The sequence below is a fragment of the Manduca sexta genome, chromosome 27 (assembly GCF_014839805.1).
Source record: "Manduca sexta isolate Smith_Timp_Sample1 chromosome 27, JHU_Msex_v1.0, whole genome shotgun sequence".
Taxonomy (NCBI): domain Eukaryota; kingdom Metazoa; phylum Arthropoda; class Insecta; order Lepidoptera; family Sphingidae; genus Manduca; species Manduca sexta.
In genome coordinates, this window is record NC_051141.1 from 13,859,607 (window position 1) to 13,887,108 (window position 27,502).

General features: G+C 37.4%; 1 protein-coding gene across 29 annotated transcripts in view; it reads right to left on the minus strand.

The window, feature by feature from the left end:
* Positions 1-27,502, minus strand: part of LOC115455742 (basement membrane-specific heparan sulfate proteoglycan core protein) — a 204,384-nt gene that overhangs the window by 14,950 nt on the left and 161,932 nt on the right. For 24 of the 29 annotated variants that reach the window (XM_037444079.1, XM_037444078.1, XM_037444090.1 and 21 more), the window contains 39 exons: positions 27,018-27,151; positions 26,511-26,604; positions 26,142-26,279; positions 25,663-25,914; positions 25,295-25,491; positions 24,897-25,018; positions 24,239-24,455; positions 23,928-24,110; positions 23,518-23,660; positions 22,938-23,106; positions 22,548-22,756; positions 19,370-19,585; positions 18,730-18,981; positions 18,498-18,612; positions 18,196-18,293; positions 17,681-17,914; positions 17,371-17,461; positions 16,933-17,045; positions 16,354-16,531; positions 15,886-16,081; positions 14,735-14,898; positions 13,849-14,067; positions 13,532-13,718; positions 12,753-13,061; positions 11,673-12,002; positions 10,787-11,003; positions 10,482-10,673; positions 10,123-10,408; positions 9,085-9,235; positions 8,340-8,520; positions 7,899-8,110; positions 7,200-7,379; positions 6,534-6,651; positions 5,766-5,865; positions 5,109-5,338; positions 4,524-4,651; positions 3,887-4,156; positions 3,223-3,405; positions 217-368 (listed from right to left, as the gene is read on the minus strand). In XM_037444079.1, the coding sequence (XP_037299976.1) occupies positions 217-368; positions 3,223-3,405; positions 3,887-4,156; positions 4,524-4,651; positions 5,109-5,338; positions 5,766-5,865; positions 6,534-6,651; positions 7,200-7,379; positions 7,899-8,110; positions 8,340-8,520; positions 9,085-9,235; positions 10,123-10,408; positions 10,482-10,673; positions 10,787-11,003; positions 11,673-12,002; positions 12,753-13,061; positions 13,532-13,718; positions 13,849-14,067; positions 14,735-14,898; positions 15,886-16,081; positions 16,354-16,531; positions 16,933-17,045; positions 17,371-17,461; positions 17,681-17,914; positions 18,196-18,293; positions 18,498-18,612; positions 18,730-18,981; positions 19,370-19,585; positions 22,548-22,756; positions 22,938-23,106; positions 23,518-23,660; positions 23,928-24,110; positions 24,239-24,455; positions 24,897-25,018; positions 25,295-25,491; positions 25,663-25,914; positions 26,142-26,279; positions 26,511-26,604; positions 27,018-27,151 (7,160 nt within the window). The remainder of the gene's footprint in view (positions 1-216; positions 369-3,222; positions 3,406-3,886; positions 4,157-4,523; positions 4,652-5,108; positions 5,339-5,765; positions 5,866-6,533; positions 6,652-7,199; positions 7,380-7,898; positions 8,111-8,339; positions 8,521-9,084; positions 9,236-10,122; positions 10,409-10,481; positions 10,674-10,786; positions 11,004-11,672; positions 12,003-12,752; positions 13,062-13,531; positions 13,719-13,848; positions 14,068-14,734; positions 14,899-15,885; positions 16,082-16,353; positions 16,532-16,932; positions 17,046-17,370; positions 17,462-17,680; positions 17,915-18,195; positions 18,294-18,497; positions 18,613-18,729; positions 18,982-19,369; positions 19,586-22,547; positions 22,757-22,937; positions 23,107-23,517; positions 23,661-23,927; positions 24,111-24,238; positions 24,456-24,896; positions 25,019-25,294; positions 25,492-25,662; positions 25,915-26,141; positions 26,280-26,510; positions 26,605-27,017; positions 27,152-27,502) is intronic. The other 5 variants (XM_037444088.1, XM_037444087.1, XM_030184415.2 and 2 more) reach the window with 3 other exon arrangements.

Below are 27,502 nucleotides of genomic sequence, written 5' to 3' on the forward strand. Positions count from 1 at the left end.
GAGAATGAATTAAGCGCTCGAAAACTTTGGAAAGAAAAGGGAGGATAGAGATAGGACGGAAGTCGGTTTATATTTTGTTTCAAATAACTTGATCTAATTCTACATCATACAACAGGTTTTAAAACAGCCATTGCCGAGCATACGTTATGAAAATACGATTTAAGAACAGCTTCTTATTTTGACGTCAGTTTAAAAATAACATAATTCTTTACTCACTCTTGAGTCGACGTATTCGTTGGTTCCGTAACGTTCCCATTTAACGTTGACTCCCTTCGCCCTGCAGAGCACGTTGACGTTCTCACCTACCCTGAAAGGCCTCCGGGGCTGATCGATGGACACTTTAGACGCCGAACCTTCGTCACGGGGACCTACAATTTTTCCACAACTATGTTTTAGACATTTCTTTTACTTTTATGTTATCGGTCGGTGTGACTTTTAAACGCAAGCGCATCGCGTTGACTGTTACCTTTTATACTAAGCACCCAAGCACATGTAATGAAATAGCAATAATATAAGGACTTCCACGTCAAAGTGCTAAATCCGACGTTGGAAGAAAACTTTCATATTTTTTAGTGCTGACCTTGTATGTATTATAAATACGTACTTAGATGAGAAAATAAAGTTATTTCATAATATTTTAGAACAAATAGTTTTTTTTTTCAACAGTTGGGTACTACTGATCTTACTTAAATATTGGGACCATGATCTTCGTGTTATACAGATAATAGTATATTTTATATATTTGACTAGGTACGTTATAAATTTACGTGCTCTTTGATAATAAAATCTCGAAAATATAAACAAAACAGTTATAATAAATAATATAATAATAAAAATTCTAATATATTTTTATCTACAAAAACTTAAACAAATAGCCCTCGTTTTGTAATAGCAACCCTATCGTTTTTCTTACAACCTCCACAGATACTCGTTTTTTGATTACCATTTTTGTATCATAAGCTTTACGGCACAATCTGCACACTACGCTATACGCTAGATCCGAACAAATAAGGCTCGAAATAGAAAAAATAAAATAAGGTTTTATTTGTGCTTTGAATGAGATGTACGTTTTGATACATTCGTGCAAAGGCGCATTTCCTGGCAGATTGGACGCCATAACCACCAGCAGGTTAAACGGCTGCGGAACCAGTATAGCGTAAATGTATACAGGCCATAACAATAAAGGTTATGATCAAGAGAGTAATCAGGTTTTCACATTACATAATACTAAGCTATATGTATTAAGGTACATACTTAAGAGTAATAAAATAAATAAATTATAAAGCAACGCACGTGTAAAATTATACTAACTAAAGCGATTACAATCTACTCACAAAACCGCCACCTAAAAAAATACTTTCTACGACCTACTCAGACCATCTCAAGTTCATTTTTGAGATATGAGACAATGAATTTGTGTAAATAAATCGTTGTATAGGGAAATTAAAATACCGTCCTTAGGGTGATATTGATTTAAAATATTTAAGTGTGGTTTGCTTTTTCATATAATTTCGTGGGTATATTTTTATTGTTACAACTTTAATTAGTATTCTGGTATCTCCATCTTTAGAAAATTAATTATTCATCTAAAAATTATAATATTGATACGTAAAATTTTCCGAAAACACATACACGCATTTGGCAAAAACTGAGTGCTCTGGTTGCGCCTCTGCATAATAATAGAATAAATGCGTGATGTGTGTTTGTTTGTTTGTAAATTTTATACTATTAGTATAGACTCCGAAGCCAAAGTAGCGCTAAAAATAGATGAAGAATTTATATTGTAATATTTTTTTTATAATTATATCCATCATATAACAATAACATATTGATAAAAGAGGAAGTCGAGATGTACGCGTAATTTGTATCATCTATCAAAACTGCCCTAAATGACGATATGCAATATTTATTTATATTACAATAAGAGATAGTCTGTGTAGGAGTATTCTCCCTAGTATTGGAAGTGTTAACAAATATTTACCCGTTTCTATTATTAGATTGTAGTACATACATACTGGTTTTACTTATAATTAGACAAAAACTGGGAAGATATTTGTTAATATTTCTAATTTACAGTAATGGATACACTGCAGGAGAGTCATGCAAATACGAAGCAAAAAATTAGCACAAACTACAGCACAAACGTTACAAACACTACATAATCAGGTTTATTATGTAATCTAAAATCTATGTAAAATGTAAATAGAAAAAAAAACCAAACGCTGAGACAAACTCCTTCTTTTACCAACAATAAACACGTCCATATATGTGAGCCATAAGTTAATACTTTCTAAATAGTGCTAAAAAATTGCATGTTAAAAGACAATTTAGTAATTTCTGTAATCATACAAAATACTGGTTGGGTGTTTTGTGCGTTCTAATGTAGATGTGTTTACTTTTAAATATTGTGACATATAAAACTAACCTTACTGTAACAAGGTAGATGAGGACAAAAACCCAACTTTATTTAGAATGTAAAATTCACACACATAATGGTGGTAATAAGAATTATTTTAATATTGACAGCACATTTAATGATATTATTAATAATGTATAAAAATAACAACGTAATCTACATCTTTAAAATAGGTATTCTACCTTTTCAGAAACAAGTCATTTGGGCTTTATTCAAATATACCGGTGTATTATAGCCCGCTAATCAGAAATTCTGATGGAACTGTTTGAAATACTATCCAACATTGAACAAGTACACAATATGTGTCTATTGTGTCATTCGACCTCATTCGTGGTCATGTAAACATAATTTTTCACAACAACGTATTTATAAAAGCAAAATAGTATAAAAGCAATGTAGTAAAGATAAAGCATATTATTAAGGAGCACCGTCATTCAAGATATAGAGAAAATGGTGGCGAGCGTGGAACAAATGGTATTTATCACCAGCTCTTTGTGCATACAATTACAATAATTGAAATAATGTAACTGACATTTTCTAAAACTGGGCCATACTGGGATTTTACACCTCACCTACCTTATAATCCAACCAGGTGTAATATTGTTTTTTTTAAAGACCTGCAAGTTTTAACTTTGACAAACATAAAAAAAAATTCCTAAACTTCAGTTTCAACAAAATTGTCTTTCTTTCCCGAAACTTTTGTATCTCAGCAGGCTCATAGATTTGGACATGGGCTAATCCAACCGAGGCACATTGAACAAGGCCCCCCAAACAAATACCCGCCACACACCCGGAGCCCGATTTACCGGTGGCGGGGATGTAATTATCGATGAACTCCCAGTCCCCGTCGGCATAACGTCCCTGCCGGTTGAGGCATGTGTACTCGTCGCTGTTATCTCTACAGTCTTGGAAATCGTCGCACAGAAGCGCTTCGTCTATGCAACCGCTTGAGTCATAGCAACGGAACTCGTTGTCCAAGCACTCAATACCTTTGCGAGCGAAAAATTTCATCAACTTACATTGTAATTTTAGTCTTTCAGATTTATTTTAATATAGTCTCGGTCACATAGAAGTCGCCTGAATGACTGTTTTACAGTTTGCTTGGGTTGTGTCTACTGTTTTTGATTTCAGGACGTCACCACATCAACAGGACAAATGTTGAAAAGTGACTTAGCTTTGTTTTTTTTTATATTTAATTAATTTTCTTATGAAAATCGTACTCTATATCTATGTGTTAACGACCAAAGAAAATGATACACTAAAGGAGTCCTACTTTATTCAACCCGAACACCTAAAGGTATACATGAAACATGTACTAGGATAAACTACGTAGAAGTAAAAATTATTAACAAACGTATTGCAATATAGAAATTTAATTGCAAGCATTTCGGGGTTATTGAATTAGCATTGTTAAGCACAGAAGAGAGGTCCTAACGCCTGAAACTTGAAGCTACTCAATGCACAACTGACCCTCTATATGCAGGTTGATGTAATTGCTACTGCGTCGTCCGTACTGATCGCGGATGGTGCATACGTAGTGGCCGCTGTCCGACTTTTGTGCCAGTTTGATGAATAGCGAGCCGTCGGTTTTCTGTCGCGAGCGAGGTACCGGCCGCCCGTCCTTGGTCCACTGTACGTGCGCGCTCGGCCGCGTCACGTTACAGCTCAGGTGGACCGCCGCCCCGGAGTGCGCGTACTGTTCGTTATCGTGCGACTGCGACGACGTCCGATCGCTCTCCTCTAACAACGTTCATTTATCATGCAATACTCACAAGCGTTTACATTTGCACTAGATCTGTATCTGTGCTCTTGTGTGTGTGCTCGCCGACAAATAACAGGTGCCTTACAAGTGCGACCTGTACAGTCTTGTGTGTAAGCGAAAAATTATAACACCCAGCACGAAACATCGTTTTTTACCGATATCGATTGTAAGCCGATTCTATGAATATTATATTTGGTATATAATTATTGAGGCAAATTTCACAAAGTCGATATCGATAAAATTTACTTGCTAGCTCTCACCTAGCACGACGAAAAGTGTTTTTGTACTGTTAACTACGTGCTTGACGTCGATTAAATATAAAACAAAATTATGACCGCTACATACCGGTTACGACGACTTCAGCGATGGCACTGATGTTGGCGTACTTGTTGCGCGCGAAACATTCGTATTTTCCGGCGTCTTCAATTTCAATTCGGTGGAAAATTAAAGTAGACCCTCGAATTTCAACTCGGCTGTAAAGAAGTAGAATAACTTTAATAATATGAAAAAGCAACGGATCGCATTCATGTGATGATGATACTGATTAATTACAGTAAGTAGCGGACGTCAATTTTGATTGACAAAATATTTTTAATGAATCGAGTAACCGAGCAGTTTAAAGCATGTTATAGATATCTATTGTAATCTAAAGCTTAGGTAGAAGTAATAAAAAGACGATCGTAACTAGGTCAGAAGATGTACGAGTGCTAATCTCATCGTTGTCTGCGACTTTAAACGTGTTTAGGACTATGGGGCCGTTGTTTCAGCCATGGCCATGTAATCTTATAAGTCTTATTACACTAGACAAGCACGTTCGCCTCGTTGTGAAATCGCTTGCAATTTGCCGGTATGATTAGAGCCATAACAACACAATCACGGATAGTACAACGGTCCCTAAGTCGACTGGAAATAATGTTGAATAGTTCATACTTGGACGGTGATCTGTGGTACGGATTCCACACTACTTCCAAGATGTTGTCTCCTTCCACCACACACTCGACCGTGGGCGACTGTCCGGGCCGCACGATCTGTGTCTGTGGGCGCAGTGTGATCCTCGGCGCCCCTATCACCACCAGGCTGGTGTACACTGCCTTCACCACAGCGCCTGTGTACGGGTCCACCAGGTTGCATACGTATTTACCCGAATCGCTGGTCGATACCTGTAAAAAATATCATTTTAATCGAACGATCTTTATCGAATTTAGTAGTTCATTAATTTTTTTTGCTTGCTGTTCGTATTTTTGATAGTTGCGTTGAAAGCTTCCTAGTCACACCCGCTCAAAATCACTTTATGGTTGTATCACAATTTGTACATTTGTAAAATTTTTAACCGCCTTCAAAAAATCAAAGAAGTTCTCATTTCGACGTTTAAGAACTCAGCCATTGTTTAAACAATTTTAAATTTTCTTTTTATTTGTAAAGATATACTTCCAGATTGTCCCCAAAGAAATATTTTAAAAATAGGTGCAATAGTTTGGTTTTTAAACCGAAACAACTTGAATAAATATGCCATTCAAATAAATTAAATTCAAGCACTATGGGCATAACATGTTATCCACAAATTGTTAAGTAACATGAAGCACTCACGTTGTAAATGAGGAGTGTGGACCCTCTCTTTACAGCGTTACGCTGCATCGGCCTATCTGCTCTGTCCCACCTCGCTTCGAGACCACCAGTCACGTTGCATCTGTACAAAACAACACGCACATATTTCATCAATCAAGTAATTATTAGATTTTTTAAGACACATCAAGGATTTATATTATTATTCCTTTGATAAACAATATTTTAAAATTATATTTGAATTAATATCAGCCCTGTATTATATACTTGCCCACTGCTGAGCACGGGCCTCCTCTACTACTGAGAGGGATTAGGCCTTAGTCCACCACGCTGGTCTAGTGCGGATTGGTAGACTTCACACACCTTCGAAATTCCTATAGAGAAACTTCTCAGATGTGCAGGTTTCCTCACGATGTTTTCCTTCACCGTTAAAGCGAACGATAAATTCACAAAGAATACACACATGATTTTTTTAGAAAAGTCAGAGGTGTGTGCCCTTGGGATTTGAACCTGCGGACATTCGTCTCGGCAGACCGTTCCATACCCAACTAGGCTATCGTCGCTTCATATTATTTTATTTATTTATATTTGAATTGGTTTTCGTATCGATTAGCCTGACATCGACTCCAGGAAATAACTATTGGAATTATTAAATACATTAAATCAATACTCTATTTCGATGTTTCCATAATACAATAATAATAAATATGATTGATGGCTTTCCAGAAGGAAAACTTGTATAGGTAATATGTCTTGTACTTTTTACTCGTAAATGTAACTGAAGCGTCTTACATGATGGTGACTTCGCGCTGGCCATCGAGGGCGACCAAGTCACTTGGATTCTGTTCGAACTCTGGAGGTTGGGGTCTTCCAGATGGGTCGTACTCGTTATCACCGCTGCCGCCCAAATCTTTGAAAACGATGTATTCAGGTTAATGTCTCCGTAAGTTATTAATTTTTAATATCTGTTTCACTTACATAGTATCTGTTTACAGCAAATGAACTCATGATATACATTATTTTTATAGATTCTCGAGTATGGACATTATATTTTTAAGATTCCACAACGTAAACTTTGTAATTTTTTTTTATTTGCTTTGTTATACGTTTTCGTTAATTGAATAACGGCTAATAGTTATTACAATCGTTAAATTCGGGTCAATGATAAGAATAAAATAATGAAATAAGTTAGTTTAAACAACCAAACCTTCTTTTTGGTCCCTTTTCCATTGAACCGAAGGTTGGGATTGTTAAAACCGCAGTACTATATAAATATGATTGCTACGGAGGACAGTGGACCATTATTATTTCCATATCCTTATTATTATATATAATTCTATTTAATTTCGTCACAGGATAATAACCGATTAGTATTTCTCGAAATACGGCGAGCACTGTTGCTCCTGGTTTACGCAAGTTGCAGTGGGCGTGAGGGAGAAAAGTCTAAAAAATAATTACCAATGTCGGGGTATCCTCCGTCTCCTCTGTCAACGATCAGGCGGAACTGTTCCTGCGTGGTGCCGGCAGCGGAAGTTGCGGTGCAAGTATAGATGCCCTCGTCTCGTTGGCTGGCGGACGCGACGCGCAACACCGCGATGCCCGGTGAAGGACGCACGATTTCAATCATGTCCGTGCCCGCTGTACAAATTACCATATCCATTTATTGGCTATAATATTAATGCGAAAAGCTTGGAAGGGGTAGGCAGAGAGTGCAACTAGGGCACCCAATTTTCGCCGTAATTTTCCATCCCATGATTTTAAAGGGGGCAATGCAATCGGCATAAAGAATAATACAACATCTTCAGGGGCCTTATTCTCTATCCCGCACGTTATTTTAACAGTGCGTAACAAGCACGTAACACAACGCGTCATGTTTAGGACTATAGAAATTTGACTTACAGAATACCATTCCACGCACATTTCTCGGAGATAACATGACACGGCCGCGTTACGCGTTTACACTATCATACAGAATAAGGGCCCAGTATTAGGTATTGTTACGCGGTAATTAGACATTTATATCACGCCAGAACATTTATAATTGCCCTGTTAAATATTGCAAGTCTTGTTAAAACTCTGCCTGAAAAAATGAGCTAAACTAACAAGTTCTATAAAGGTAGAAGCAAAGCATCTGCTGTCAAAGGATATATCACTTACTTTTAATCGACACCATAGGCTCTGGGTATCCATTGGCGCGGCATTCGAATACGGCGGGTTCACCGACTCTTATCTCCTGATGGTTGCTCGGTGTGATTGTAATCTCCGGTGGGGACCGTACTTTGATTATAGCGCTCGCGCTCGCTGTGCCGGCCACGTTGGTCGCTGAACACGTGTACTCGCCTTCGTCGTTTACATCAACATACTCAAATCTGTTAAAATAATATGATTAGTTAACGTGCAATTATTGTCGAAACGGTTAAACAATTTAATATTTATACTAGTCTGGTGTAAGTGCTAATGGAATGACTTATAAATAATTATATATAGAAGACACTTCTACTGGATCTATTTAAGTATAGTTTCAGACTTATTTTCAATCACATACAATGGTCTATCTTCTCAAAACATAACGTTTAAGATTTTCAATATGATACTCACACTAGATTGTTCGGTCGGATGTGTGTGTGTGGTGATAGTGCCCTGTTGCTACCTCCACGAGCCCAGGTGAGTGCTGGTTCTGGAATGCCACCAGTGGTTCGGCAGTGGAATTCGAACTGACTTCCTATAGGCACTGACTGCTCACCTTGCGGCCAGATCTCTACTCGTGGCGCCTCACGTCCTGAACAAATACATGTTGAATATCAGCCCTGTATTATATACTGTCCCACTGTTGGGCTCGGGCCTCCTCTACTACTGAGAGGGATTAGGCCTTAGTCCACCACGCTAGCCCATTGCGATTTGGCGATTTCACACACCCTCGAAAATTCCTATAGAGAATTTCTAAGGTATGCAGGTATCCTCACAATGTTTTTCTTCACCGTTAAATCAAGCGATAATTCACAAAGAATACATACATAATTTGGTTAATATTATGATAGGATTTTACTTCAATTGGCGATCAGATAAACAAAGCTAAAGAAAACCAAAGACAACTATGACATTGCCAACACTATGCTTTAGGCACGCTGTTCTCATTGTATTGTTTATGAATAGTATCTAGTAAAGTTTCTAATGAGTTTCATTTTGGAAAACTGGACTGATCTAGCCTATCACAAGAGTAAAAAAAAATAGGTAGCTACAGTTTTCATGTAGGGCTTTCCATAATATTATAATAACATGCCTAATAATACTCTGCCGATTTGAAAAAATAATGGAATAAAAAAATTAAAAACGAATAACTTACTCTCAATTTCGACTGCCACGTAGATAGAGGCTACCGGAGCGTTGTCGACCAAACCTTCGCACAGGTAGTATCCTTGGTCCTCATCTTGTGCGTTGCTCACAATAAGCGTGTTGCCTCGTTGGCTAATTCTCGGTCCGAATTCACCACCGTTCTGTCAAACACATTTGTCAAATCGATGTTTCAATTGATGTTACATGAGACGATTTATGGCAAATTAAAACTTGACTAATAACGTTTTTTTAAACGACTAAAATATTATGTTACAAATTTTATTAATGCTCTATTAAAAATGCTTGAGAGCGTGACTTGGTCAAAGCGTGAAACTGGCTCCAAGCAATCAAAATAAGTCATTAATTGTAAGAACGTCAATAAAAGAATATTTTTGTTGGAAACCAGCTTTTGATAGTCCTGCTGGATAGTTATATTTTCTCGGGGCTAAAATGTTATTTTAAGTTAGACCTATACATCGATGAAAAGTGCATTCAATTGTATGCTGTAGTTTTTGAATGCTGCGTACACATTCAGACACAAAAATTCTAAAAACTGCGGTTTTGACTTATGTTGCTCTAATAAAGACCCCCCACGGTAGTTTTCCTCAAAATATAGACACTGGCATCTAATAAGTTTATTATATGTAAAGATATCCAAACGATATCGATCTAAAAAATAATGGTGCAACGCAGTGATGACCTAAAGTAAAACGTAATTGCTGTTTTACTATCTATAGGAAATATTGATGAAACAGAATATTCTGGATTAGTGTCAAACGCATGTTAATTATGCTCGTGATCGCGATTCTTTCATAATGTAGCGGTAGGATATATGTATCCGACTGAATAGCGACCACCGTACTCTAGGTGAAAAACCCGTCATAGAAGCTCAAGATCATGGTCTGTTTCGAAATCGGCATGCGTATATCCGATTGCAAGCAGGCCGGCATAATTCTATCGATTCCCAAGGAGTAATCATCTCTCAGTTTGCCGTGCTCGCATAAAAACACCTTATCTTTATTACGATATAATCTATTAATATGCTCACCCTGCTCCACCTGATGAATGGTAGTGGGTAGCCCATCGGGTTACAATCGATAGTGCCGGTCTCTCCGGTCGGTATTATGATTCGATCCACGGACACAGTGATGTTCGATACGTCGGCCGGCGAGGGTGTGCCTGCACGCTCCACCTTCACCACGATCTGAGCCGGTACGACGCCAGGGGACGCACTCTGGCACAGATACACTCCTTGATCGTCCAGGCGAGCATAATCGATGTACAGAACACCGTTCTGCGAGCGGATGTTTTCAGATAGAGGATATCCGTCTTGTCTGCAATATAGTGCACAAATTAGTATGTATAGAAAGGTATGTGCATATTGCCATCTTATCGCATTGAACTCACCTAACCCAGTCGATAGAGTCGGCGGGAATTAATTGAGTTCCGGTACAGACTACTGTAGAACCCTGGCCTTCAGACAAGGTCAGAGACGGTGGCGTGATAGTGAGCCGCTCTTGGGTAGGCCTCGAAGGTCTTGGCCTTATGCTTATGATGGCTGTGCGATCTACAGACCCAAGGGTGTTGGAAGCTATGCATCTGTAATACAATAATATTGATCAAAGTCACCTACTTTGTTTCGATAAAAATTATGTAATAATTATTGCACAGTGTCGACCATTTGTTATTGGAGTCTTGGGTAACAACGTTACCTGTATTCGCCGGAGTCTTCTTCCCGGGCGCTTTCAATAATGAATAGTTCGTCGAAGTATTGTGCGGAAGCGGGCAGAGGGCGGTTCGAGGCCCGCTGCCAGCTGATGCTGGGCGCCGGGTTGCCGCGCACGAGGCACTCCAGCTGGATCCTATCTCCCACGTAGTAGTCATTGACCGCCGGCCTGATCTCCGCCACTGGCATGGTCATGTCGTTTCCTATCCCAACAACAGTAATTCAGATTCACAAACGCAACAAAGTTTATATGACTAGGTATGTTGTTCAATACGTAGAATAAATTATAGGATTTGATTTAGTTATTAAATCATCTAATAGGAATAACAAAATTAGGAAAACAGCACAGGAATGATTCATATTGCTTGCAATATTTGCATTATAGCATATATTGTTATGTTATAGTTTCGTTTAAGTAAATTTATACATTGAAATTTGAACAACTGCCCTATGAACCAATTGGGAACTAAAATAAGGCCGCTTGAACACTGTGCGTTCCGTTTTCGAATAATTAATAGTGAAGCCATAGAAAGTGTGTGTTAAAATGAATGGGAATTACAAAACAAATTTATTTTCTGACGTACAGTATAGTCTTATTATTAAAAATGTTTATTTTAAAGAAGTACTTAATTGTTAACTTACTCTATAAGTTACTTGGTGCATTTTTTTACTATTCGTGCTAGGCGTACTGAATATGAATTTGAGTGGACAAATATAATATTATGTTATATGGTTTACCTTTCGCGTAGAATACCCATTTCGGTACAACTGTTCCGGTAATTAAAGCATGAAAAAATGTTTCATTTATTTACTTATTTATATATTACACAGGTATCCAACGAGATTATTTGAATATTCGTGTACACACATACCTGGCACTTTGAGAGTGGCGATGGCCTGAGCAGTGGACACTCCATCGTTGGTCTCGCACACATATTGACCGCTGTCGGAGATCTGCAGGTTGGTGATGAGAAGCAGACCGGCCAGTTCATCAACAGTACTCCTGCCGAGCGGCAGCTGTCCTGCAACCTTGGACCACTTGACGCGGAGCGGGTTCCTCGTCATTCTACTGTAGGCTTCGCACGTGAAGTTCACGCTGGAGCCGACTTCTTGAATCTTTATGGTCGGGCTGGTGATGGTGACCACCACCGTGGTTTGTGGCACTGGTGGTCGCGGTTCAGGGGTCACAGATGAAGAACCACCTATCAATACGAAACCAGGATAAGCTTTGTGCACACACAGGGTCATACCATTACCGTTTCATATGAAGAGCCCAGTCCCTTATATGCTTAATTATGATTGCAGTACGACAAATAAGTCATAACCTGTTAGTATAGCTATTCGTACAGCGAAAAATATATTTGCTTTATCAAATTGTTTAAACATGATTGATTTGTGAATGTTACTCTCGGCACGTATGAGCGCTCAATAATATCGGCTGTCGAATAGTTGTCTCGATATGCCTTCCTAGAATGTACAGAAACACCAGTATGTGGTAATTTCCCCGTCACACATCGACTTATATACAATCGTTGCAACATTATACATTCAGAGCCGAAACGCCTCAGTCGTTTAGTTAACCGCCCATGAGCGCCTACTCTAAACGTTACTAAATACCAAAAAAAGATGTACAATAAAAAAATAAATAAAAAAACAAACAAAGAGAAAATGCTAAAATTAGACATATAAGAGGACTCAACATAATATAACATACAATTAATATGAACTTACACGCACGTACACACTTCGCGTACGTAGACAAACAATATTGTTACACTGCATGATTTCGCATAAATTAAATGACAGAGGATTAAGGACAAGATGAGGGATTACTAGAACACATAATATATCTAAGGGGTAGCACACATAATTTGGTTCTGATGATATCTCCATGGCATTGTGAACAGATGAAACACTGGACAACGAAGCTGCCCGACGCAGGGCGTGACTACCTGGCTCAGGCAAGCTGGTCGTCAGAATGCCGAGCGTGAATCCGTTCTGCGTGACAGTGTGGCACTCGTATATCTCGCCTTGATTGTTAGTGTCCCACACAGTGTGCCACACGTGTTTGCCGTGCCATCCGTCTTTGTGGAGCGTCGATTCGTTAATAAACTTTGGGGGCCACTGTTCATGCCCCTCGTGGTAAAACTTTATGATGAGAGGTTCGGGCGCGCGATACTTGCACGTGAAGGTGACGCTTTTACATCGTGTGCATTTCGTGCTGTCATCGATGATTGTCGGATGGAGTTCCATGACTAAGCCTAAAGTCGTTTCATAAAGGTACCGGTTAGATACTATAACATGCATAAGTCTAGGTCACCTAACGACTACAGCGTTAACAATTAATATACAAACAAGTCTTGGTATATCAAAAACCACTTCGTGCACGATAGATTACATAATTATAAAACAAATGGTTAGTATGGGCAGCTTTTTCTTTAGTAATTTGTTTTGTTACATAACATCAGATATAAAATTAATCTGATCTAATTGTTTTTAATCTGCTTATACTAAATAATACTCTTGTTACATAACAATACTATAAATATTTTTTTTAAAAATATAAAGATGGAGCCGCATCAGACGGAACTGTACTGGCAGGGGTCGTGACGCGTCTCTACACTGCCGGATACACATCCGATCCGAAAATATCCTTAGCTAATATGTGTTTTCGATATCAAATCCAACGAATGCGGGAGCTAATAAGTCGGTCATAAATCCAACTACTTGCCTAGAGCGGAGCAGTCGGAGCCGGTGTACGGCGGGCGACAGTTGCAGTACACCTGGCCGTAGTTGTCGAGCTGGCAGTCGTGTCCGTTGCACGGGCACTGTGTACAGAGGCCGTTGCTGTCCTTGTAGTAGTTCGGCGCGCAGATTTCGCAACTCGTGCCAGAGTATCCCGCAGGACACATACACACCTGTTCATAGGAATATTTGAGATAAAAATTGCAAAATTTGATTATGTATCTTTTATTGTCAAACCATAATGCTTAATGTAAAGAAAACATACGTTCCAATTAAAATAAGAAAATCTATAGTAAAACTCACCTCAACACCAATAGCAACAGGGAAGCTAGGATCGTAGTTCTGAGTGGCGGTATCCATGGAAACATCGGCGATGGCTGCGTATAAGATGTTGCGATTGACAGTGGCGCGCACCAACACCCGCCTGAGGTCCGCAAGCACTCGCATGAACGTGTGTCGGTCCACCGGCGACGCTGTGCCGAGGATCGTCCATTCGTGTTCGGTGAGCGGCACTTGATAGCTCTGAAAATTATTACCATTCATTGAATCCCTTCTAGTCGAATTTCAGCTACGGCAGCCGATCTCAACAGAGACCATCCAGGCACGCAGGAGATATTATAGTGCACGAGAGTGCGCGCAATACACAGTTGCACTCTCTGTTCTTTCACTCTCATGGCTATCCGATATAACCGCCTATAAATCAGGATATTAATCGAATATAATCAGGCGCAGAATCATCGGCTTTACGTGCTTTCCGAGGCACAAAGGTATCACAACGATAACTTCTTGATCAGGGCTGCGACTGAGTAATTTTGAACATGGAAAAACACAGCCACCATAATTTTTGGCCCGACCCGGGATTCGAAACCAGGACCTCAGCACGGTAGTCGCACTCGTCCCGTGTACGCATTACAACTACACCATCGAGGCAGTCATAATTATTAGCACAATATAATGGAACATTAATACCAGCCTTGTATATATATTCCTGTCGCACCTTTAAAACACACACATATTATGTATTATATCCAGTATTAGCACGGAGTCTTAACTTGTGCCAGGCAGAGGGAAATATCCTCATCACCAATTATACTGGACCAGATATAGCTTGCGAAATGATGGTGTGATAACTGCTGTTTACCTCTGAGCAGGGCAAAAAACATCAATTACGTAAAAAAAAATCACTTACTATAGAGCTGCCTGCATTGTAGCGTGTTGGGTTTGTCCAGAAGACGGAGGTATCTCTACCGGCGAGCACCACGTCCACGCCCGGCTCGGAGGAAGTCAGGTTGTCGGTGCTGTAGAACTCCTGCCGCAGCGACAAACTTCCACCGTACGACAACACCCTATCCCCTGCAATGTGCAATCAACTTAGAGACATGTCCAAACACCATGTCATAGTAATTTCCAGATAGTCTACAAAAACATGTAACGCGAAAATAACTTACGTCGCGGCGGTACATGTGCTCAGTTTGCGGTATGATGTCATATTTATCGTGTCATTTTAATATGTTCGTCAAAAATTGCGTGTATTCGTTTTACCCGTTGATGTATCCGACTCTATTTGTTTTGGGAATGGTAGGATATAATGAGTGAAGAGTCAGAAGGGAACTCACACTCGTGTCATACATCTTCAAAATAATAAGAGGAAAGACATATAATGGGGATGTTCTAGAGCGACTGTGCCTGTGTGTTCCGGACAGATACGTGTGGAGACGGCGAAAGCCTGCGTTGCTGGCTATCCCGCGCGCCAGTACCAACTTATTAAAAGAAGCGCCACTGACGCGCGCGCTCCGCACTCTCAACTTCATTGCAATTGAAACTGGGGCCTTATTCTCTATCCCGCACGTTATTTTGACAGTGTGTAACAAGCACGTAACACAACGCGTCATGTTTAGGACTATAGAAATTTGGCTTACAGAATACCATTCCACGCACATTTCTCGAAGATAACATGATACGGCCGCGTTACGCGTTTACACTATCATACAGAATAAGGGCCCTGATCTATTTAGATGTACTCTGAGTGAATTCACAAGGATAATATGTTATAAAACTAAATAATTATTATATATTATATACATATGTAAATAGATTGTCGATACTACAGCATTGGGGTAATGACCCTGTAAGTAGTATTAGTCGGATAATTAATTAATAAATAAATGAATGTTCAAATACCTACATTGGCATTGCGACGTCAATCCCATAAGAATGTATAACATACTATTTATCCCACATATTTTTACTTAATTTTTTATTACATAGGTACATAAACCATCACTAGTATGAATTTAAGAAGGAACTGTAAAAAATGTACAACGTATATTGGTAAGATACCTGGGAAGACTGGCAACGACCAATATAATTCTTGGTTCGGTGGGTATTGGAATACGTAGGAAAGTTCGCTCTGGTTAGGAACAGGCACGAAGTTGTCGCTGATCACTTGGTTCGCGTTCAAGTCCATGAGGGTGTAGCCACCGTAGTTGTCGCCCAGGATAGGCGCCGCCATTGGTGTTGAGGCGTAGTGAGAGCCCTAGTAAAATAAAAATAATTCTAATATCCTAAACGCAAATGGATCAGTCAGAATAAAGTTAGACAAGCCTAGCCAAAGTCTTTTATACATCTGGGGAAAATATAAATTTAAATACCGCGATAAAATCCAAAAACATGTTTTATTTCATTTGATGTCTGACATTCATGTATACATAGGAAATCATTAAGTTTGCAGACATTGATTGGTTTCTTGACTAGTCCTAACCGATAAAGATAGTTAATTTTATTAAGAATTTTGAATTATTTGCGTACCTCGTGACATTCGCTTGAGACACCGGAGCAATAGCAAGACAGACATCCGAGAGGATGGTTCTCATGCAGGCCGAAGGTGCCGGGTCGGCATCTGTCACAGTTCTCTCCTTCTACATTAGGCTTGCAGTGACAAATGCCAGAGCCATCGCATCCAGACTCGGTGCCCCTAGGTTCACATCTAAACACCAGAAAATGGCAATATTATATATTTAACATAATAATATCGCACACATTGTACTATGATTAAAACTAGTATGTATATAAATTAATGTGTTTAAAATAATAATGATCCTTAAATTATTTCTAGAAGTTTCTATATAATCTGCTCAGTTTAAATATTTTATACGGTGTCATGAGCATGGGTACGGTTTTCTCATTGGGGCATATCTTTGACAGAACAGCCAAACATAAAATAAATATTAACAGATTGATCGTATTTATAGACAATATTTTCACATAAATAACTTATATCTAGCTTTATATCTAAGGCGAGCGATTACTAAGTAATTGATAAGGCCAACCAAATACATTGTAGTAATGCAAGTGAATTCAAAGATTATAGTTTATCTTCCACATTACCTGCAAGCTGAGGGTGTGGTAGCTTCGGATTCCACGCATTGTCCATAAGCGTTGAACTGGTATCCAGGTTTGCACACCTCGCAGTGGCTACCGTCAGTGTTGTCAGCACAAGACTGTTAATAATATTGGAAATATATTTCGTATTGTACCACAATAGTATATTTTTATACAATTTGTCTAAAATGTAAAACAAAGTGAGGTGTTATTAGCTCGATTTACTTGAGTTTGACAGAACATCCGAGACGGAGCTGCAGTTTAGAATTAAACTACAAATTCTATAAAAAAATCATATAAGACGTAACTAATTGTAAGTATAAAGTGTTGATAACATAATGTACTAAAACATTTCATGATATTATTGTAACAGAAATAAGTTTTATGATACGGTTTACTAATAATGATAATGCAAAATATCAATTAAGTAAATGTATTACTCACATAGCAGATGCCAGTTTCAGGATTACACATGTTAGAGTGCCCATTGCATTCGCATCGAGTGCAGTGCTTCAGGTACAACCCGCTCGAGCTCCTGTATAAAATATATTTATTTGAACAATATTACAGATTAAATCCATACGTTATATAAAGCTAAAGATTTGTTTCACTTTTGATTGAATGTGCTAATTTAAAAAGCTACATTTGTTCCGATTCTAATGATTCTTTCACTGATAGAATGAATATGAAATAGACTTATTTAGGTATTTTGATACAGTAGTCATTATAAAATGTTTTAAAACGTAATAATTACCTTGTGTAACCAGGAGCGCAGTCCTCACAAGATGTTCCGAGGTACCCGGTTGGGCACATACACTGCTCGACCTCAGCTGCAATAGGTCCCGTGCCGTCAGGGTCGGCGACATCGATGCTGGCGCTCACAGGCGTGGCTATTCCCTCATCAGAGTACCTCACCTTAATGAGAATGGTCTTCACATCGGCCAAAGCAAGGAGGAAATGTTCACGAGATATTTCCTTACCGTCAGGTCTATAATTTTATATACCAACAATACATTAGATAGTCACTTGTTAAAAATTATATATAATCTTATTTATTTAAGAAATGAAAGTTTACAAAACATGGCCTAAAACTTAAATTTTATGGTATAATTTAAATAGTACATCAAAATAACAGAATTTAAAACAAATTACTAATTACTAACTGTAACTATTACTAAGTACCTATTTAAGTTAAACAAAAGGAATATTTTATAAAGTTTTTAAAAACAACTTTACTTCATTATATATTTTACACTGTAAGATACTCACCGCTGCCATTCTTTCTCAACGATTTTTATACGAGCATCTACAACGCCATCGGAAGATGGTGTGAAGTTACCAGAATAGTGGAATGTAAGGTGGTTATCCTGAAAATTAAAATAAATATTAATGGAAACTGATAATATGTAAAAAAAACCCTATAATAAATTATGACATGCAAGTTTTTTACACATTTTGGTTTCTTTTTTATTAGAAATAAATCCATGGGCTGCTTTATCGATTTTAAATAGGCATTATAGACTTATTTTGGTTTGCAATGAATAACACATGAATACTTCCTAAATACTTACACTAATGAGTTGTACATCAGCAGCATAGTTCCTTGACACACTACTGTATTCAGGCACATTTATCAGTTTGTATTGCAGGTAGCCACCATATGAAGTAACTTTATCCTGGGCAAAGCTGTTGGGAGAAGTTAACATGTTATTGATACCACCACACCCATCCAAGCACATGAATCATATGAATTGAATATTTCTGAATTACTATTGAATAATTGTAACAAATTGTATGTTTTACCTCTTTGGCAGACTCCAATAGTACACTACTGGGCCTCTATCTCTAGAGAACTGCAGGGTTTGAGGGTTGTCATCAGATTCAACTGGTGCAGTGTATCTTACACCAGATCCACCTGCTGGTGAACTCTTGTATACCTTCACTTGACTGATTATCTGAGGCATGTTGAACTCCGTGGTGATAGTCTTGCGTCGAAGATTGCTGCTGCTACACTCTTCAATCACACCCGAACAGAAGCAGAGGGCGCACCCATGTCTAGAATATTGTTAGGTCATAATGTAATGCAATATTTATTAGAAAACAATATTTCCGGCATATTGTTCTAATTTTCAAAAACACACTGCACTGGGTCAGGAGGATATTGCAGAACTTTTATATACTTTTTAACTTTTATTTTAAAAACTATCTGTGGTGGCTCATAATTGGCTTCTCTATTGTATTCATTTCGTCCTATATTTTTTTGTTTTTGAAAGCTGTGAGCCATCAAAATAAAATAAAATAAGTAATATTGATTATGTTTGTTTTAAAAAATCTTAAAGCAGCTGTAAATATTTCTTGTACACCACATTCAACAAAAAATAGAATATGACAATATTGATATTGTTCGGTAGGTACCTGTAACTTATAAGATTGAAAAAATTACCTGTTATCTTCAGACAAATAGAATGAATCGTTCTTGCATGAGTCACAGTAGCGTCCCTGGACATTTTCCTTGCAGACACACTCATCAGGTAGTCGGACTTTCCTTGTTCCTATGGGGTTGCATTTATCAGTGCGTTCCGGCTTGCATGAGTCTCCAGGAATGAGAGGATTGCCGACATACCCTGGTGCGCAGCGGTCACAGTGGTTGCCTTCATAACTGTAAAAAGGATATTGATAGATATTGATTCTTTAGAATTAAATAGAAACAAGCACACAGTTATATGAGTGATTTAGTGAATTAATTCTATGTAGGTATGGTAAAACATTTAAGTATTTTTGACAATTGAATACTAAGATTATAGAAATCTAAACAATTAACAATATTCTTATGTGTAAAAATAATGACAAAGGGAGATACAAATACATCATACAGAGATTCAAATATATTGTAATTAAATTGAAAATTGAAATAAACATAATTTGCTCATGCAGTCAATAAATTATAATAATATTATTATATTTAGAATTTAAGTTTTACCTTTTGCCATCATTTAAAATAATAAACAGTCAAAAGTTTATACTAAGTTTATTAAACAATTTTGTTTAATTTTAATTAATTGCGGCTATATTTTCATTTGTTTGTTTGAAGGTACATACTTATTCGTACATATTAACAATTTTATTTTGGTTTTAATTTCTCCTTTTTTTAAAAGAAGAAGGCAAAGACTTTCAGGCATGCAGCCTAGCCCGTCGTTTCTTTTCACGACAGAAATATTTATTTTAAAAGTCAAGGGCCGGAAGTATGTCTGCAATTTTCTCAATTACAAAGACATTAAATACTACAGTTAGTTATAGACCGCAAATCAAGACCAAAATTGTACCCCAAAAGTAATTACTAATTGGTAATAAGTCGGTGTAATATTTGAAACTGAGATTTGAAACGTACTTGTGACAAGACGTCACATATAACAATTTTGTCTTGGATAGATAATTTTAGAAATTAAATATTAATTATAATAAGCGCCATCTGTTGCCGAAAAGCTTTACTATTTCTGATCAACGATTTGGTATTGTGTTACTAACCAATTTATATTAATCTATATACTATTATATAAAGCTGAAGAGTTTGTTTGTTTGAACGCGCTAATCTCAGGAACTACCGGTCCAAACTGAAAAATTCTTTTTGCGTTGGATAGCCCTATGTTCGTGGAGTGCTATAGGCTATATATCATCACGCTATACCCAATAGGAGCGGAGCAGTAAGGCCTAATCTCAGGAACTACCGGTCCGAACTGAAAAAATCTTTTTGCGTTGGATAGCCCTTTGTTCGTGGAGTGCTATAGGCTATATATCATCACGCTATACCCAATAGGAGCGGAGCAGTAATGGCTAATCTCAGGAACTACCGGTCCAAACTGAAAAATTCTTTTGCGTTGGATAACCCTTTGTTCGTGGAGTGCTATAGGCTATATATCATCACGCTATACCCAACCGGAGCGGAGCAGTAATCGCTAATCTCAGGAACTACCGGTCCGAACTGAATAATTATTTTTGCGTTGGATAGCCCTTTGTTCGTGGAGTGCTATAGGCTATATATCATCACGCTATACCCAATAGGAGCAGAGCAGTAATGGCTAATCTCAGGAACTACCGGTTAGAACTAAAAAAATCATTTTGCATTGGATAGCCCTTTGTTCGTGAAGTGCTATAGGCTATATATATCATCACGCTATGCCCAATAGGAGCGGAGCAGTAATGAAACATGTTGCAAAAACGGGGACAATTTATTAGTTATGAGAGCTTCCGTTGCGTGCGCTGCGTAAACGGTTAAAGTTATGCAACAATGATGTATGACGGGATTGTTCCTCTTAAAAAGTTCTAAAAAATATATTATAAAACAAAGTTCCCGGCTGCATTTGTCTGCCTGAACGTGTTAAACTCAAAAACTACCCAACGTATTAAGAGGAAATTTGGCATGGAGACAGTTTGGGACCCTGGGAAGAACATAGGCTCCCGGGAAACTACTACTTTTATAACGGTAAACTTTAGCCTGAAAAACTTTATAACGCGAGCGGAGCCGCGGGCAAAAGCTAGTTACTTAATATTTTGCTAATGACAGAGTAAAGGTCTACAAAAGTCTACTGATTATTTTAATATGTATTTACCAAGTATGAATTAAATTTACATACAAATACCATTTAGGTAATTAGTCTCAGAATACTCACATAAATACGTAATACACACATATTGTGAGGGTCATGATAAAATATAATTGACAAATTATCGATATCTTTAGAAATGTCAACGGTAAAGCCTAAGACAAATCAGTGCTATCTACCGTGTAAAAAATGAAGTATTTTCTAATTTACTTTACATAATATTATGTGTTTTGCCAATTTACGGTAGATTGAGTAACCATCGCTTCTGAGCCATCGCATGTGCGCATAATTTTTTTACGATGACCTTCTCAATGTCCGCTCTATAGTATAAAATTTGAACTTGCTCAATTATAAGCCGAAGCCATATTGTCTGCATTATCAAGTTAACGTAGTGATTATATTCTTTTTGTTCTGTCTGTATATTATGTATATTTAGCATTTAGAAAAATCAGTAAGTAAGTACTTAAGTACTAAAAAACAGGTAGGTACTCACTAATAATTTTATAACGTTTGTTTGCGATTATTGAAAGAACGATAACTAAATAAACTGATACTTAACTGTCTAAAAAAGTAAGTAAATGATTGTAATCAAAAGTGGTATCTTTTTAAATTTTTCCTTACATGTCTCCAATTCCCCCACTCTCCCCTGCTTAGTACAACCAGCAATATTATATCAAATGTCAATGGTAATAGTCACTGGGTATTATAATTCTATCTTATAATGTCGGTATTCCATTAAAGGTTGCACCTATGGATGGTTTGATACAATAAATAAGAAATTAATATTTTTAATGCTATTGAATACACTGAACGTAGATACTTAAGTATCTATTTGCAAAACTCAACTATCTTTTTTTACTAGATGGACATTTTAAAAAGCGTTATAGGAAAATAAAATTAGCTAAGTATACCTATAAATTTTTTATGCTGGTAAGTATAGGTACTTAGGTAATTAAATTCAATAAATTGTTGTTTTAAAATGTACTTATTGTTATACTCAAGAAATAAATAATAACATACCCAGGATTGCAGTCGCAGATAACATCACCGCTGGCTCCAAGGGAACAGGTGGAGGCAAATTGATTGCCAGGGTTAGTTAGTGGGCACGGGCATGGCGAACATGCAACTCCGTTCTCCGGGTCGCCGTAAGTGCCAGGTGGGCAAGTTTCTGGCACACAGTCGCCATGCCAGGGATCTGAATTCTTTCTAGTGAATCCGAAGGCGCATTTCTGTAATTTAAATTTTAACGATTGCTGTTTAATATTATAATATATTATTATCAGTAAAAGTATTAACCTAACCTAACACACTAGGTACAAGGTAAAGAAATTATTACTTTAAATTACTATTTATGTGACTATAATCCTGGACTCACTTTCTTTCTCATCGATGTTAATGTAAATTTCATACCTCACAAGAAAGACCATCGTATCCACGTGGGCATGTACATTCTTCAACGAGACTAGCAGCTCCAAGACCAACATTAGCGGATTGAGCGGATTCCATAGAAAATTGACTTATAATGACACCAGCATTGTTGAAGTCAGCTCGTAGTAAGATCATATCAATATGGTCCAATCTGAAAGTATACAGTTTTACCACATAGTCGTTAAGGCGATACCTCAAGGTCCATTTTCATACATTTTGTTTCGGCTTTAATCTGGGTAACTAAACAAATTTCGTCATATTAAATTTTAAAGGCCGAAATATCCATGATTATTAATTATTTTTACGTTTTTCTTTCAACTGCGAGAACTAATCACTAACTAGACGTGAATTTAAATTCTTTACTTGCCAATACTTGTTTAGTTACCCAGATTAAAGCCGAAACAAAATGTATGAAAATGGACCTTGAGCTACCACCTTAATATAAGGTCTCTGCCTCGTGTATAAGACTATAGAAGGCGATTTTGGAAGTGGAGCCTGTACTGCACTCTTATTGCTCCAATTCCCACATTTACCGTCCTTTAAAAAATCACAAATAACTTACGTCATCATAATATCTTCTCTAGACGCAGGAACAAGTCCTCTATAACTTGGTTTCATCCAATTTTCTGGCGTGAGACGTGCTTCAATGACAATTTCTCTGTTGACGGGACCGCGGTAGTAGTGGAATAGGTTGCCGTATTTACCCTGGAGTTACAAAAGGCACTAAACTTAGTATTAAAACTAGTAAATAGCCTGCTAAGCACTAATATTAAAAATGTGCAAATTTGCCACGAAGTTTATAAGAATTTAAAGCGCGAACAATACATTTTATTCCTTACTAATTATTATTTGGTAACAGCCCTACTTAAGCCGGTGGAGCCGAGTAAGAATATGGTCAAAATTATTTTATGGATATTATTTTTAATTTATATTATCGTTGTAATTATGTATCGTCTAAGAATAACAAAATACCTTTATGATGATACTGGGCACGCTGTCGTCAGGCGAAAAGTCATCGGAGTGTGGAGTCACAACATATGTGATATGTCCGCCATACGAAGTAAGTTGTTTACCGTTGTACGACTCTGGCAGGGATACATAGGGATGATCCTCACTAACTGACCAGCTGGAGGTGCTTGGTACCATTTTAGTAATCTAAAACAAACTTTTTCATGTCATATTCCGTTTAGGCAGTTACATGTATGAACATTATTACATACTCCTGAAGCAATGAGATTTTAGTGTTTTACGCGGTACTTGATTTCATGAGAATGTTCACTTACCCTGACTTCATTCCTCAGCGGTTCGTAGTGGTACTGGTTACCAATAGGTGTGTCGGTGCGAAGGTCTCCATTAGGTGTTTGAGATACTCCCACGAGTCTGGTGCCTCCTTGTCCGAGCGGAGTGGGCATGTTATAAAGGAACAAGTCAGCACTGTGACATTTCGTAGATTTGCCGAAACAGAAGCAACGGATGCATTCGCTCTCAGAACGCGCTTCGCTGTAATGAATAAAGAAAAAATATTAAATATAACCATGAAGTACCTACAAATAAACTTAAGGGAGGTGTAGTAACCACCTACTTAGTACTATATAATATGTACACAGTAAGTCAATCGTTTTGCTAAGTTAACAGGTGAAATGTAAGATGATAGCTACTTAGTTCTATTTCGTCTATGTTCCTAATCAATAAAAAGGCATTTCCTGGTGAATTTGTATGTGAATGAAACAGTATTGTAAGTCTTCTTATATTTCGTGTAACACAGGCTTAAAAAGTAGGTATACGGATTTCATTTACGCATGACACGAATAGAATGGTACCGTAGACGTAAAAAATGGAAAATAAAAATACTATTAAACCTGTTAAAGTACGGATTAACATTAAGGCGATGTTAGACAATATCAAAGAATATTAAATGTGTAACATGTACTGAGTACTGACCTGTTAAAGTATCCAGGCGTGCAAGGATCAGATTTATTGACGAACACAATTGAATCAGGTATGGCAAATGTTGTTCCCTTGTTGTTTATCGCTTCACAAGAATACGCTCCACTGTGGATATGCTACAAAGACGAAAACATTATTGTATTATCATTGGCACTTTAGTCCTGGAGGGAAATTATAGTCAGATAATACGCAAAAAAAATCAGCCGTTGCTAAAATAAGATAAAGTTTACTACCTAATTATAATTAACTACAATATTTCATAAAATTCACGTGATTTATTTGGATATAAACTAACTATCTCATGATGCTGCTGGATGCAAATAATTTATATTTTATTATAATCTGTAGATGAGACGATAGTTTCATAACGCTGGTAGGTATTGCACACTTACTTGCATATCGGGACATGTCAATGTTCCCGTTCCGTTTTCGCTGACAGCGGAACATTGTGGCGGCACGTGACCCCAGTTCAATCGCCATGAAATGAGTGGGACAGGCATTCCGACAGCGTGACAGGTCAATACCAGCGTGCTTCCGACTTCCAAAGTGACCAGCGACGGCGTGGGAGGTTGTGTCACGTAAATGGGTGCTATAACAAAACATGGTTAAATTTTAAAGGCACATCGTATCACACAAATATTCGTTGCCGAAGTGGCTAGCCGATTAACTCTTCCTTTCCTATCCTCTGAGTTATAGAACATTTGAAACTACGCGTCTTTTCTTTAACAGGTACTAAATACTAATATAAAGGAGCGCTCACCGCATCCGATCTCATCGGATTTATCGAAACAGTCGTTCTGTCCATCGCAGTGGAAACTCTTCGGGATACATTGTCCGCCGGTGCGACAGGCGAACTCTACTGACAAACAAGGGTCCCCTGGCGTTTGAGGCCTGCAGTCCGCTTCATCAGAATTGTCACCGCAGTCGTTCTCCGAGTCGCACAACCACGTTTTTAACACGCACTTGTGATTTCTGCATTGGAATTGATTTGGTTCGCACATGCCATTTTGGTCTGAAATAAAGTTGGTTATAACAGTTATCAAACATTATGATATTTTGTATAACCATAATGAAACCAGTTTATGAACTGAGTACTTGGAGAATAGAGAGTATCTAAATATTTTCTTAGTACATAGGTACTAAGTACTATTTATTTTGTAATAATAGGGACGGATTTATAAAATAGTAATAGTAAGTAGGTACACATAAAAATATCAGATCCTAAATGAAAATACTCACAACAAGAATCCTCGTCAGATCCATCAGAGCAGTCGATTTTGCCATCGCAAGTTGCAGATTTTGGGATGCACTCGACCCCATTGCCACAAGTAGCTTCGTGGGCTTTGCAGCGCCTGAACGGTGGCTCTTGGTTGTCGGCTGTTAATTGAGCATGTTTTAAGTACGTATATTTGTTGGATATTTAATTAAAATATAGATATAGCATTTATAAAATTATAGGTAAGTACTTAATGAAATTAAAAAAAAATCTTACTCCTTTAGCAACATTAGATATATCTATTTAATTATATTTTTAAACACCCTAGTCCTTTATAATTGCACGTATTTAATTAAAAACGTAATGTTGTTTATTTATCCAAAATTACTTACGCTGGGTTTCAACGTTCAGTGTCACTCTAACTTCCGATTTTGGATAACCTGTGAATCGTACGGCTTGGCAAATGTACACGCCGCTGTCCGCGGGCTGAAATAAACCAAGTATAGAATATATTGTTATATCAAAAATCGATAACTTTACTACTTTTGACATTATGATTTGTTACACCTTTTCTAAAATTAAAACCATATTTTTTATTAGTTCAGGAAAGTAATGTGTAAATACTACTAACAAGTGTTAGATTTAATCTGATAAAGTTTTGCAAAACGATGTCTAAATTATCCCAGTATAAATTATTATTATACTATGTGATGAAATCAATCAGTAGACACGCGTCTCTTTTAAAGTTGGTTTAAAAGATAAATTATATTATGAACTACGAGTAGAAATGTATACTTACTTGAAAATCTCATATCAATAAAGTTAAGTATTTAAAATAATATACTATCAAATATACCTTACGTTACAATATCAAATATACGTTAAAATAATTTACTTACTGTGACTTTGTACAATTCCAGTCGTCCTTTTCTGTCAATAGAGCCTGGTTTGAGTGGTCTACCACCCTGCCTAATCCATCTAACTGGTACACGCAGTGGTCCCTCGTCACGGCATCGGAAGACGGCATCACCACCTACAATAACCCAGTAGACCCTTCAGTAACAGCAATAAGCCAATCCCGATACCCAAAAGCCATCAATGGGTTATAGCATTCCAAGCAAATCCATTAAAAACACGCCTTAAGTGTTGAAACCAGCGCCACATTCATATTTCCGCAGTCCATAATCGAAATCATTACACAATTAGTTGGTAAAATTTAATATAAACTATAAATTTAAATAAATATTTATAATTACTGTTATTCAAATATCAATTAACATTAATTTAAATAAGTAAATTACCTAAATACAAGATAAGATAATCAAGTTGTTACACTATAATTACTAATCACACCAAATAAATCTAATACCATACTAATTAATTA